Source organism: Myxocyprinus asiaticus, chromosome 32 (assembly GCF_019703515.2).
Source record: "Myxocyprinus asiaticus isolate MX2 ecotype Aquarium Trade chromosome 32, UBuf_Myxa_2, whole genome shotgun sequence".
Classification (NCBI taxonomy): Eukaryota; Metazoa; Chordata; class Actinopteri; order Cypriniformes; family Catostomidae; genus Myxocyprinus; species Myxocyprinus asiaticus.
In genome coordinates this window covers 29,995,031-30,009,169 of record NC_059375.1, presented here as the reverse complement: position 1 = coordinate 30,009,169, position 14,139 = coordinate 29,995,031, and the positions used below count along the sequence as shown (strand labels likewise).

General features: G+C 37.8%; 1 protein-coding gene across 2 annotated transcripts in view; it reads right to left on the bottom strand.

The window, feature by feature from the left end:
* LOC127423625 (actin filament-associated protein 1-like 2) overlaps positions 1–14,139 on the bottom strand; it is a 64,343-nt gene that overhangs the window by 1,007 nt on the left and 49,197 nt on the right. Inside the window, exons 6-17 of one of the 2 annotated variants that reach the window (XM_051668092.1) lie at positions 9,654–9,862; positions 8,897–9,076; positions 8,714–8,788; positions 7,819–7,903; positions 7,626–7,721; positions 7,310–7,521; positions 4,896–5,041; positions 4,119–4,233; positions 3,678–3,881; positions 2,274–2,550; positions 1,953–2,123; positions 1,051–1,238 (exon numbers count right to left, since the gene is read on the bottom strand). In XM_051668092.1, coding sequence (XP_051524052.1) covers positions 1,051–1,238; positions 1,953–2,123; positions 2,274–2,550; positions 3,678–3,881; positions 4,119–4,233; positions 4,896–5,041; positions 7,310–7,521; positions 7,626–7,721; positions 7,819–7,903; positions 8,714–8,788; positions 8,897–9,076; positions 9,654–9,862 — 1,958 coding nt within the window. Of the gene's footprint in view, positions 1–1,050; positions 1,239–1,952; positions 2,127–2,273; positions 2,551–3,677; positions 3,882–4,118; positions 4,234–4,895; positions 5,042–7,309; positions 7,522–7,625; positions 7,722–7,818; positions 7,904–8,713; positions 8,789–8,896; positions 9,077–9,653; positions 9,863–14,139 lie in introns of both variants that reach the window. The other variant, XM_051668091.1, reaches the window with a different exon arrangement.

Here is a 14,139-nt window from a genome sequence, read left to right as displayed (position 1 = left end):
ATATACTCTTGTAGCTCACAGAGCACAGACACTATAAAACTATATGACAAGACTTGTTTTTGAAAATATATCTTGTATTAAGTTTAGTTTTCTTACTCTATTGGCAAATATTGTTTTAAGCAAAAACAATAAGTAAGTAAATAAATAAATAAAACTATGTGTCAAAGGGGTAAGAAAAATAAACTTATTTTTATGTATATTATTTAAAAACAAAGCATATATCTTTTGCAATATTGCCTTTCAGGTAAATTTATCTTGTTAAAGGAATAGTTCACCCAAAAATAAAAATGATCTCATCATTTACTCACCGTATTATTTTCTTCTGCAGAACACAGATTTTTAGAAGATTTTTTGAAGAATATTTCAGCTCTGTAGGTCCTAATACAGGTGAATGGCTACCAAAACTTTGAAGCACCAAAATGCACATAAAGGTAATCTATAAGAATCTATATCTTCAGAAGCAATATGATAGGTGTGGGCGAGAAACAGATCAATATAAGTCCTCTTTTACTATAAATTCTCCTCTCTGCCCAGTAGGCTGCGATATGCACGATGAATGCGAATCGGCAAAAACAAGAAGAACGTGAAAGTGAAAGTGGAGATTTATAATAAAAAAAGGACTTAAATATTGATCTGTTTCTCACCTACACTTATCATATTGCTTCAGAAGATATCGATTTTACCACTGGAGTCTTATGGATGACTTTTATGCTGCCTTTATGTTCTTTTTGGAGCTTCACATTTTTGATACCCATTCAGTTGCATTGTGAGGACCTACAGAGCTGAAATACTCTTCTAAAAATCTTCGTTTGTGTTCAGCATTTTCATTTTTGGGTGAACTATCACTTTAAGATATTTTACTGGAAAACAAGACAAAAATACCAATTAAGAAAATCAAGTGTATCTAGTATGCTAAAACTGGACAATGATTTCCCAAATTAATGCAACTTGTGACATTACAATTTGTTGACAACAACCTATTTGTACAACATAAGAAAAACCTTGGCTTGCTTGTTTGGCTATGCAGAAACTCGTATTCAAAATACTAACCGTTGAAGTGTCCAGTAGACTGCTATCTACTGTGGTGCCCAGTGTAAAGGGTCCAGCTTCCACCTTTCTCAAATTCTCCTTCACCTCCATCAAACTAAGCTCCACATCAACTCGCCGGCACTCCGCCTCACGACATGTCTCTTCCATCTGCTTCAGACGTGCCTCCAGAGAGGCCTGCTGGGTCGGGTCTATGTAAGCCATAGTCAAAAGCATTTATTAGCATATCACCTATACAGGAACATTATAATATATAGTATGTCAAGAAACAACTAGCAAGTACATAAAAATTACAAATGGAAGCTAAACACGCAAATGGAGTACACAAATCCATGCACAGAACTGACATTGCAAAAGTTAGATCTAAAGGAAAATTTAAGTACATGATGACAGAATTTTCACATTTGAGTGAACAATCTCTTTAGACAGAATTTTTCAAATACGACAAATAGGTTTGACGCTGACTACCACCCCTAGAGTCGCGAGTTCGAATCCAGGGTGTGCTGAGTGACTCCAATCAGGTCTCCTAAGCAACCAAATTGGCCCGGTTGCTAGGGAGGGTAGAGTCACATGGGGTAACCTCCTCGTGGTCGCGATTAAGTGGTTCTTGCTCTTAATGGGGTGCGTGGTAAGTTGTGTGTGGATCGTGGAGTTTAGCATGAGCCTCCGCATGTTGTGAGACTCCGCGGTGTCATGCACAGCGAGCCACGTGATAAGATACACGGATTTACGGTCTCAGAAGCGGAGGCAACCGAGACTTGTCTTCCGCCACCCGGATTGAGGTGAGTAACCGCGCCACCACGAGGACCTACTAAAGTAGTGGGAATTGGGCATTCCAACACTGGGAGAAATGGGGATAAAAATAAATAAATAAATAAATAAATATGACCAATAAGTGGCAATACCTTGGCAGGAGCTCAGTTCCCCTTTCACCTCCCGTCTGTCTTTCCTCAATGTGGCCAGAGTGTTCTTAACCTCTTCTCTCTCTCGCTCCAACCGATCTCTCTCTTCAGAGTAAAGTCGCACGTCGGCCTCTGTTCTGTTCTTCCCTAACTTCACCTCGACTGACCCTGAGCCTGCTAAACAGGAGGAAATGTGAAGGAGCTTTTAGTTATGACCTACATTCACATAGCTTGCATGGGTGCGTGACTGGAGAAATGCACAGCAGGGTAAATAAATTAAAGTTTGTAGGTCTGTTATGCAGTTTTACAGCAGATGACCCTCACCTGCAGGAGAGACCTTGAGTCTATCAAGAAGTCTATCCGTGCTGGCTGCTATTCCTCTGGAGTTTGGCGGACTCTGGGGCGTATGTGCAGATGTTTGGGGTTGGGATGGCGGTGAGGTGGGAGATGCCTTCTTCTGGATGTCCTGGCCAAGGAAACTGATTCTTTGAGTCTGGACATGTACACTGGGGGTTGGAGAGGGGTCTGCATCTATTCTTGGGACAAGAGGTGGCGGATCAAGGTGCTCTGTGCTGCTTGGTAATGAAGTTTCATATACAGGCTGTTTCGGAAGAGAATTATACAGAATATTACAAATTATTTATTTATTTACTATTTAATAGTGTATTTTGATCCTGCTCAATAAATACAGTATGGTGCTTGCAATGTTAATGTCATGAGTCAAATTACTAGGGAACGTACAAACTGATAAAATGTATTCCTTGAATGCACTGTAGGCTGCTTTGAATAAAAGTGTTTGGCAAATTAATACATGTAAATTTTGGGGAAAATGTTCTAAGATTCAAAGGTCAAAGCAGAGATAACCTGTGTTACTATTTGTTATTATGTTACATACAGTGACCCCAAAAAGGCACAAGTGGGATTGGCGAAATCGTGCGCGCAAGGTGCTAATCAGGTCAAATGCAATTTAATTTGGAGGTTCTTCTCCAATTATTGCAGTGTCTGCATCCTATTATATAGTCCATTCCCTAAAGCACCAGCGATATAAACAAAGACAGCACATTCATGAGAATTAACTGCATCTTTGTTAAATGCGACACGCTCCTTTTATACGCCTGGAAAATGTGTTCAGGATATGTAGGCTCAGTTAAATTATAGAGAATTAAGTATTATTAATCATTATCATCTACAGATGCACAAATCATGGCTAGTATTAACAGTGATTACATCGGCACGCACTTCACTTCTACAGGTCGTTTTTTGATTTTGAAAAATTTAATTATTTATTTACTGAAACACGAAAAAATTTAACCAAATATATTTCTAAATTCAAATGACACTTTAAACTAAACAAAAATATAATCAAATAACAAAGTGGTCAAAAACTCAAAAATGAAGTCCAAACATTTTACTCCAACCTCTTCCAACATAAAAAAAATCACTCTCTGTCAACAGGTGGAAAAATACCAATACAAATTAGATCATAAATACAATTGTAAAAATAATAATAATAATGACACTTGACATGAACTTTATTACCACCTGCTGGTGGAATCTCCAAACTGGACTTTGCATTGAAAACAGACGTGGTATTAAAACATCAAAGTGCGTTGACCTAAGTGTGATGTAAGTGTCCAAAATTGTCCAAATTCTTTGGGGGCCACTGAATAATCTATATGCATCTAAAATACTGATTAATTATGTATCAGTTGTGGTTTGAACCCAAACCTCAGGATGCTGCTGCTCATCACGTGGAACTGCTGATGGACTGGTCTCTGTGTGTAGAGAGTTGGACATCTTTGGTGACACTCTGCCCGAACTCGTGTGCAGAAAAGAGCGAACTGTGATCAGATCCAGATAAATTCTGTCCTTCCCATTCTGCTCAGCACTTGTGGTTATCTCACTGCTGCCATTTTGAACCTCTTGAACCTCCTACAGTCGAACAGAGGAACAGTATGAGACACAGTATTGAAACTTGCTGGTCTGCAAGGTTAGCAAAATATAACACTGTCACAGCAACGACTTCCTGTCGCTTGTTTATTTTTGCCAGATTGCTTTGTGAATCTTCCACTCCTGTTCAATGAGTCTGGTGACTCAGAATAAACAGAGCTGCATGAAAGTGGGAGATGGAGATTTCCGACAAAAGCATTTCAAGTGTATTTTACCCACCTCCTGTTCATTCTCTGTGGATGCCACCTCATCGTATATGTCATCACAGGCATTGGGGTCTGACGGAGGGCTGTCTGTATACGTGTTGGGCTCAGAGTATCTCCTTTGCATTAGACTGAGATGCAAGCAGAAAGGCATTTAACACTTTATTTAAAGGGACTTACAGTACATGAATCTTGTTAAGCCTTTGAAGGAAAAGTTCACACCAAAATTAAAAATCTGTCATCATTTCCTCACCCTCTTATAAAGGCAGCATAAAAGTAATTTATATGACTCCAGTGGTTAAATCCATATCTTCAGAAGCGATATGATAAAGTGGGTGAGAAACAGATCCATATTTAAATCCTTTTTTACTATAAATCTCCACTTTCACGTTCACATTCTTCTTCTTTTGTTTTTGGTGATTCGCATTCTTTGTGCATATCGCCACCTACTGGGCAGGGAGGAGAACTTATAGTAACATAGGACTTAAATATTGATCTGTTTCTCACCCACACCTATCACATCGCTTCTGAAGATATGGATTTAACAACTGGAGTCGTATGGATTACTTTTCTTCTGCCTTTATGTGCTTTTTGGACCTGCAAAGTTCTGGTCACCATTCACTTGCATTGTATGGACCTACAGAGCGGAGATATTTTTCTAAAAATCTTTGTCTGTGTTCAGCAGAAAAAAGAAAGTCACACATCAGGGATGGCATGAGGGTAAATGATGAGAGAATTAAAATATTTGGGTGAACTGTCCCTTTAAAATACAAGATTAATGTAAATGACTTACTACATGGATGTCTTGGCAGCATTAACAATAGTGGATATCCTCTCAGAGTTTACATAGTCATAGGTGAGATCTTCTGGGTCTATTTTGGTTCCAGTCTGCGAAAGTATGAGCCCCAGCCAGTGGCCCATATCAGCAGAAGATTTAGCCTGGCAGAAAAGAGGAAGACATAGAATCAGGTCCATCATGCACCTCCACCTGAGGTTGCACCTCAAAAAAGTGGCAGGAAAAGTTCATAGTAGCTTGGAGCAAATTGAGGGTGAATAAATTACAACAAAAATTTTTAGTTTTTTGCAAATGTTTTTGCAAATGATCACTGAAATGTGTGACTAGTTTGGATTTACCAAATTTAGACATGTGAATGGGTGAACACTTTTTATACCTACAATAATTGTGCAACTTACAAATACAAACTACTGTTTTTTTTTGTTTTTTGGGGGGGGAATTTGCATTCAGAATCCACTTTTTTAAATACAGAATGTCATTAAATACAAACCCGACATTTTTGATCTGGCTCAAAAGATATTCATATACCATAAAAAGTTTTTGGGCCGGTTTGCTATTGAATTTCATTCTTGCCTGAAGATGGCAGTTAAGTCATGGCAGTTTCTATTAAGCAGCAAAAAGCCTCACTATTCCAGATAAGAAGTTAACATTTTGTCTGCTCATTCTTTGTGTCTTACTGAAAACAGATGATAAACAACTCAAGAATGAGGGCAGGAAATTAGCTGTTTATCTGTATGCTCTAAAACAACTGCTCAATAACCCCATGTTTAGGAGCAATGACAGACAATACACATAAATAAATACAAATAAATAGCTTGTGATTCATTACAAGAGTATGTTATATGTGTAGCTGATAAACAATAGTTGTGAAACTCACAAAGCTCTATACAACAATACTGAATGAAGAGCACAGAGGCGGAATGAAAGGGGAGTTCCACAAATTTCAGAAATCTCAGTCAGATTGATGGACTTATGCCAAGACACAGTATGTGAGGGCATCAGACAATAAGACTGGGGAAAGTATTGGCTCATTATCACAGAGTAAAAAATATGTGATCTTGAAGTACTGATTCTGTTTTTGCCTTCATAATGCTGTAGCATCCAATTCTCCAACTTGCTTAAAAGCTTGGCTATGTTATGGCTGTGTCTAGTATGAAATATTGAACTACTATTTTCCAAAAACTCCACTGATAGATGTTGTTGACTACTGCGCAGTGTTCACTTTGTCTTTAGCATCTTTCATAGGAGCCCTGCATTTTTAGATGTTGAGACAAGTTTAAAAGAAACTGAACTGTTAAAAACCCATCCCGAGACAACTGCATTCTGCTTAGGTGTACCATTCCACTGCATCTTGCTTTTGTAGGGCAAGATACACATTTGGTCTGAAGGGGAAAAGTCTTTTAGAAATACTTTAGCCAATATTTACATGAATGCAACACATACTCAAGGGAATTTTATAATGCATTTCTTAGAATTTAATGTTTTGGTATTGTTTTCCCACTGAGTAGCATGGCCCCTGACCTCCCTTGACAATGAGCATGTTTATGTGCACAATAATATGCTGATTACTCCCAAAAATCAGCTTATTTAAAAAATCTGACAAAGCAAGAAAACTGTGTTTACATGAGATCTGAAATAATCGTGTTATACTCTGCTTTTGATGTCAAACCGTGAAGAGACATGCGCTCAACACGTGCGCACAATGGATAAGCCGGTGAGAACACCAGTAAAGGTGTTTATATACCACGTGAAATCGGCGTAATGGGCAAAAATCTACCTGTGTCGACTGGTTTATTCTTACGCCGTTTATGAACTTACACTGCTAAAGGAACACAGTTTATTGCGTTTACATGACCACGCGTGTTGCCGGCGTTTTAAGCATAATCAGTGTAAGACTATGCATGTAAACGCACATTAGGCAACACTTCTTTACTTTGTCAGGTGTCTGTGCATACCCTGTTTGTATATCACCTAAAATATGTATCCTATTTAATATAATAAATAAACACAGTCATTAACATATAATAGTAATAATAATGATCTACCTTATAAAACAATACCAACAACCATGAATATGACCCTTTGTGATGCTAATTAAGAGTTTAACATTAAAAGCTGTGTGTATGATTGTCTGTAACCAATTTGTTAATGTCTAAGAGCTCAATAGCTCATATTAAAGAGCTGATTTCATAGTTAAGTGTCATAAACTGCGTATCTTTTAAAGACCTCTGGAGAGAGGAATGTAGGGCCTGTCCTCCCTGTCTTTTATTCCTGCCGTTCTTAAAAATTTCCTGGAAAATGATTTCTGAAAATGAGTGGGAACTGTTAAATTGCATTAAATCCAGTGAATGCACGGATTGCAAACCCATTTAAAAGGGGTCAAGGATTAAAATCCATTCCCCTCTACTCACTTCTAAGGCTGCGAGCTCCTCTCCGTCCATCTGAATACGAAATGAGTAGAGGTGCTCGGGACTGGGGTCTGGCTGGACCATGCACCCCTCTAGAGGGACTGGCTGCTGGGCCACTTTGCTCTTACTTTTGTCGTAGTAGATCCAAAGCTTCCTGTTCTTTATTGAACACCACCGGCTTTGCCATTGGGTGTTTACAAGGACGTTAAGGTGGCCTGTAACAAAGCGAAGTGGAAAAAACATAGGTTTTGAGAAAAGTTTAAAACTTTTTCAGGTAAATATTCAGTATGATGATGCAGCCATGCCATTCATGGCTTACCTGATTTATCCACTGTCTTATCTGGGCTCTCCAAAGACGAAACCTTCTTTTTCCCAATGTTTATAAGGTTACTAAACTTGCCGTACTTCTTCTTAACTAAGAATTTAAAGACATTTGGGAAGTAAATATTAATTATTGAACACCCTAAAGCAATTTGACTTCTAAAAGAATGGACTAAGTGATTCAGTCTCACCATCTTTGTTCTCCAGGTTCTCTGGGTGACTGTCTGTGCTGCTCCCACTCTCAGATGTCACTGAGTACCTCTCGGTATGTTCACCCTGCCAGAGGAGCATAAAAGTTTTGCTTAACCTCTCTCCTCAGACTAAGGCCTCAAACACACTCTACGCAAGTATAATGTAAACGCAGATGCTTCTAGCAATGCAAGCTCGATTTCAGCTTTATCGTGTTCTAAAATGTGTCAGAGTGCAATATATAATGCAATACAAGTTCACGTTGCATTTGCAGCATTGCCACAAGGGGCACTACAGTGAAATCAGCGTACACTGCTGTAATTGCCTTTTAGTTTTGTCTTTTAGAAAAACAACTGTCATGGCGGAGCAGCAGTTTGAAGAGAATCTTGCTGAGCTAGTTTTTAAGGTAAGTCTATTGCCCTCTTAATTACTGAGGTTTGTTACAAAACACAAGAGTACACAATAATACGCAAATACAAGTGGAATCTTCGCTTGCAATACATTGATTAAGCATTTGCATTTGTGTATATATGTGAAATATATTTGTGCCTTATGCACTCCTTTTAATGTGTTATGAAAAATATTCCCAAAGAGACGGATATAGCTGCAGGCACAGCTCCAAAAAAAAAAAAAAAAGGGCAGGAGATCTAAAGCCGTAGCCAAACCCTTTCCCTAACAGTATTAGTATAAGTGATGCCCCCTTTTGGAGTTGGCACAATCCCCCTTTTGAGTAACTCCGTCCCACCGGGAGAAACTCTTCCCTCTTTTGGAGATTCCGCCCCCATTTGGAGATCTCCGGCCTGCAGCTATACCTACTTGAAAGAGACTGAGCAAAATTGGAGAGTGTTTCCCACATAAATCAATTTAAGAGAATAAACCACAACTGATATGTCATACCTTAGTACATATGAGCGCTGGGAAATCATTTACTTCAGATCCCGCAGTGTTTTTAGGACTTATTTCATGAATAACCTGATAAAGATGAAACAAGTCTGTAAAGCATAACTGCACAAACCAAGAACAGATTAAATGTTTTATTTGTTCATCTACTGTACAAGAGCCAGAACTCTTGTCCCTCACCTTCAGCCATTGTTCAGCCTGCTCTTTGCTCTGCAGACCCAGGACAATGGCTTCTCCACCCAGTGGGTATATTTTCAGCTTGTGTTCTTTCCTCTTTGTTTGTTTCTCTTTGTAGATGACACTGCAGCCCAGCAGACTGATGTCCAGCAATGGTGTCTGGTCCTTCGAGCTTTTGTAGCACTGAATACAGTAGCATACAGAAGAGTCTTAAAAAAATCGCATCGCATTTTACTGCAATAACTGCAATAAGATTAAATTATGTTAGACAGGATATTCTAAGGAAAAACAAGTAGGCGACTTGATTTAAAGATTTTATTTTTATCCATTGGGAATTGATTCGATCAAGAAAAGTTGCTTCCATGATAGTTGACTGGTGGAAATGGTTTGAAAAATGGAGTTATAGGTGACATTAGACAAAAAGGAAAGATGTTTCAGTGGCAGAGCATGTAAATACATTTTTATGAAACAAAGGCAAAGATTATTCTTTTGAATAATGTGCACAGATTAATCATTCGCAATAAGACCAGAACATATATTAACAAGTAAATAGGCTCAATTTTGATTTCATGTTGTCTTTAAATGTTACATTTGAGTGATACATATAAAAGTTTAAAGCATATAAAGACATAAAGTAAGTTATTACTGCTAGTTATTGTAAGCTTGATTGCAAACACTGGAATCCGTGTAAACATGCACATTTTAGGTTAGCCATGGGTGGAAAATGGGTGTCAATGGCACATGCAATAATGTCACCTACCAGGAGACGATGTTCTCGAATGACACACAGCTGTTTGGCCCACTGGCCTAGCCATTTTTTCCTCCAGAGGAAGGCACAGATCCGTGCATCCTTCATTAGCTCGATGGATGCCTCTGTGGATGGCCACTGGTGCTGTGCTGTGGACTTGCCCTTTGTCACCTCTTCCTCATCGTATGACTCATATGAACTGCTCACTGCTTCTATGTCTTCTGTAAATGTGAAGTGCACAAAGTCAATTAGGACAGAAGGAGAGAAAAATTATGATCAGGGTTATTGGCTAGTTATTGGTGAACTAACTGTATATTGGGACAAGAGGAAGTAAAAACCTTCCTTATTCCAAGCAGCTGCCTGAAATGTCTTTTTATTCAACACTGGAATTTTAATTGGATAGTATATGCTATTAAAGGGATAGTTTGCCCAAAAATGAACATTCTGTCATGGTATACTCGTCATAAACTTGTATGACTTTCTTTCTACAGTGAAACTTTTTTTTAGATTATCCTGGCTGCCCTCTTCCATATAGTGAAAGTGAATAGGGACTGAGCCTGTCAAGCTCCAAAATGTCAAAACAGCACCATAAATGTATCAAAAAAGTAGTCCATATCACTAATGTGCTATATTCCAAGCTTGCGGATGCCATACAATAGCTTTAAGTTAAGAACATTTCAAAATTTAAGTTGGCTGGCTGCCCTTTTCTATATAGTGAAAGTGAATGGGGACAGAGTCTGTCAAGCTCCAAAATGACAAAACAGCACCATAAAAGTATCATTAACGTAGTCCAAATGACTAATGTGCTATATTCCAAGCTTGCTGATGCCAAGCGATAGATTTAAGTTAAGAACATATCAAAATGTAAGTTACTATTCACTAACGGTCTTCCACCAAAGCTATGAAATGAACTACAAAGTCATATGGACTACAAAAACGATGCATCATTTGATGCCACTACTTTATGATACTTCTATGTTGCTTTTGGTTATTTCTAGAGCTTGATTTGGAATGGCATAAGGTTGAGTAAATGATGACAGAATTTTGTTGGGTGAACTATTCCTTTAAGACTGATCTCAAACTTTGCAAAGTTTTGTCCAGATGAAGGTCATTTGGAGACCTTTCCATCCTTGATGCAGACATTAGTAGAAGAAACAACAGAGGTGGATGCAAATGCAAAACTGTAAGAAAGGATGATAGAGTGAGAGAAGTGAAAGCACATCATGATTATGTGTGGCACGCTCATAAACCAGTGAGCACATGCAAAGTCAGCGGCCTCAAGGATGTATGTTTTCCAAAGGCCATGCACTACACCACAGGCAATAAATTTAGTGCTGTTTGTTTTTCTCTTTACACTGAGAGAAACATAGATAAATTCCCAGAGAAATCACAGCATAGACCGCATTGTGTGAAGCTTCTGTGTGATTCCTGGTCCCTGTCAGGCCCGGTTCCAGATCAAAATCACTGAGGGTGCTTCTGAAAATAGTGGGGGTGCTCTGTATAAAGTGGAGATGTATCATAATTACACATTTTTTAATAGATTAAATCATGTTTAAATGCTACTTAAACAACGTAAAGAAAAGTTTGTTTTTTTAATGTACAAAACATTTATTGCTTCTGGGTTTTTTTCCCCATGATCTGTCGCTGAAAATGACAGCAAAATTCTGCACCTGCAGATTAGGACATAATGATTTGCAAAATCATACACGTTTTGATGCAGCTTTTTGTGCATTCACAAAATGCAAGGATTTTTGTGTGTTTGCTGGTATTCAAGAAAATCTGCTTGCCAATTTACAGTATTAGTCTTACATATTCAATTGAGCAGGTGTGTGGAATTATTTTGGTACTGGGGCCACATCAGCCATTAAGTAGAACATGGAACAGAGAAGATAAAAAGTTCTACATAGTTTTATCTTTTAAGCCCAGACATACACTCAATGAATGATGCACAATTTTCTGAAGTGTATACTGATGGGACCATTCTGCAATTGCTTGAAGTTTTGCTGCTATACTTTCTATCATTAGTAAAACTGAATAAAGGCTGAAAAAATTATTAATTGATTATTTTAACATACTTCAATTCAATGGTAATTTAGTATTCAATTAACACTCTATATCAGGAGTCTGGTTTAAATGTAAAATAAAATATTCGGGAAAGAGTTTCTAAAGGCTTATTTTAATGTTGGCCGCAAAGTGGACCCGTTTACTTGTTTTATTCTCAGAATATTATCAACCTGTTTACATGCTCATGGGTCATGATGTGGGTCTTGTCAATGTTTTGCACCCCATACAGCACAACACTGAATAAAACAGGCTGCATGACACTGATAAATGATTACTACCAGAGTAACATTCACATACAGGTGTGAGAGACTTCAGCATTTTACAAATAACACAAAGAATAAACATATTCCTCTCTCACTTGGTTTTACTTGCGTGTTCCCTCCGTGCACTATAGAGTGCTAAGTTGTTGTTTGTTTGTTTTTGCGGAGAGAAAGCGCGTGCACTCGCATGTATGGTTGCCAGATTGCATACATTAAATATGACATAAGGCGAAATATTTCCTATTTGTGCAAGTATAAATCTCTGATTGGGGTGTTGCATATATTATCTGTCTACCCTGAGCATATTAAAAGCTTGTGGATGCGCGATAGGTCCAAAAGCCAGAAAAATGAAAGATCTAATAAAAAATGTTCATGATAAATCGACCCGCGAGCAGTAGTTTGCCCTGGTCTGCAATTGAGGGTGCTCTAAGTTTCATTTGAGGGTGCTTAGCACCCTCAAACACCCCTGTAGAACCGGGACTGGTCCCTGTGATGATGGCAAAGCAACCAAAATCTATAGAAATGTAGGAGGAGAATAAAAGAGGAAATGCAAAAAGGGAAGAAGGGAAAAAAATTCAGGTGAAAAGCTAGAATATGAAACTATCCAATGTGGCTTATGTGTCACATGAAAGAAACAGGAAGATTACATAGATTTTAAATTCCAGTGCATCTGATGCATGACTAAGCTTCATAAGAATTGCATACTGGTGTCTTGGGGCAACAGAATATTTGTGTAGCCCTGTAAGCATCACTGTTGTGTTTTTTGGGGGTTTCACCATTGTAAGAATACAGTATATCTAAATGCCATTCTGACGCTTTTGAGGTTTGGCCTGATATCAGCTGCTGAAACAAGTGAACATTTCATATTTTGCCTTTAGGGCTGTTAATATTACTCTGCTTATTATTATTTATTTTTTTTTAGTCATAGTTTCTGTATTTAATGAAAATGTCCTTTGCATTTATTCAATATTTCTTTATTTCATATTTATTCATTTAAGTCCATTGCACTCTGACTGAAATGGCATATAATTTTAGTTGGTGAAAATAACATTGTTAAAAATGACAAAAATATGACAAACTATAACAGACCAAACTTTAACCATATGTTCAAACATTTAAAAAAATGTATAAACGTATTATTAAATCTATTATTTAAACGTGTATTATTTTTTGATAATTTGTCAAAAAAATACTAATTCTGTCTCATTCACTCATCCTCCTGTTTTCCAAAACCCGTATGACTTTCTTTCGTCCACAGAACAGGCAGAATGTTAGCCTCAGTCACAATTTACTTTCATTGCAACTTTTTTCCATACAATGAAAGTGAATGGCTAACATTCTGCATTACATTCTCCCATCTCCATTTTGTGTTCTACGTAACAAAGAAAGACATACTGGTTTGGAACATCACGAGGGAGAGAGTAAATGATGACAGAATTTGTAATTTTAGGTAAATTATCACTTTAATATCTTGCAATGTTTTTTCCGTGTCATATTTTCTTCAAAAGTGTATTTTATTTTATTTATTGTCATGAAGAATATTTTTCATTTCATGTTCTCATTAACGAAAAAAAAAACCTTTGTCAACAAACATATTTGTCAGTAACTTGTTGACGAGATTAACACTGCCCTGCATTTGTGCAATTGCAATTATTTTGCACAGCTGCATGGTAACACCACTGTATCGTTTGACCAATAACAGACGTCATCTGCTGAAGATGGTTGTAAATGATTGTCCCCATCGCTTTTGACCCCATTTCCTGTGCTTATGGTCAATGTTCTGTCACTGTGTGAGCCAGAGGACTGTTACGAAACAAAGACCATCACAGTTCTGTGCTCCCTGACTGCAGCCTTCTCTGTCACTGTAAAGTTGGAAAAGGGGTGTCCACAAAGCTGGAGCCCAAATTTGGAGATAGAAGCACTCAATTATACAGTATTAAGTAGACTGCATTGGAGGCACAAAGATAGAACTAAAACAGAGCACTCAAAGACCACAGGTTCACTCTCAGAGGACAAGAGTAACAGTACCAAGAGCAAAGATCAAAGGTCATAAATTAGTAACCCAGTCTTTGGAAATACCATTTGGACCAGTTTTAGTATGTCTTGACATGAAGTTCAAGGAAAAGTGTGAATAGTGAAAGATAGAGTACAATGTAATATAACACCATTGTCTC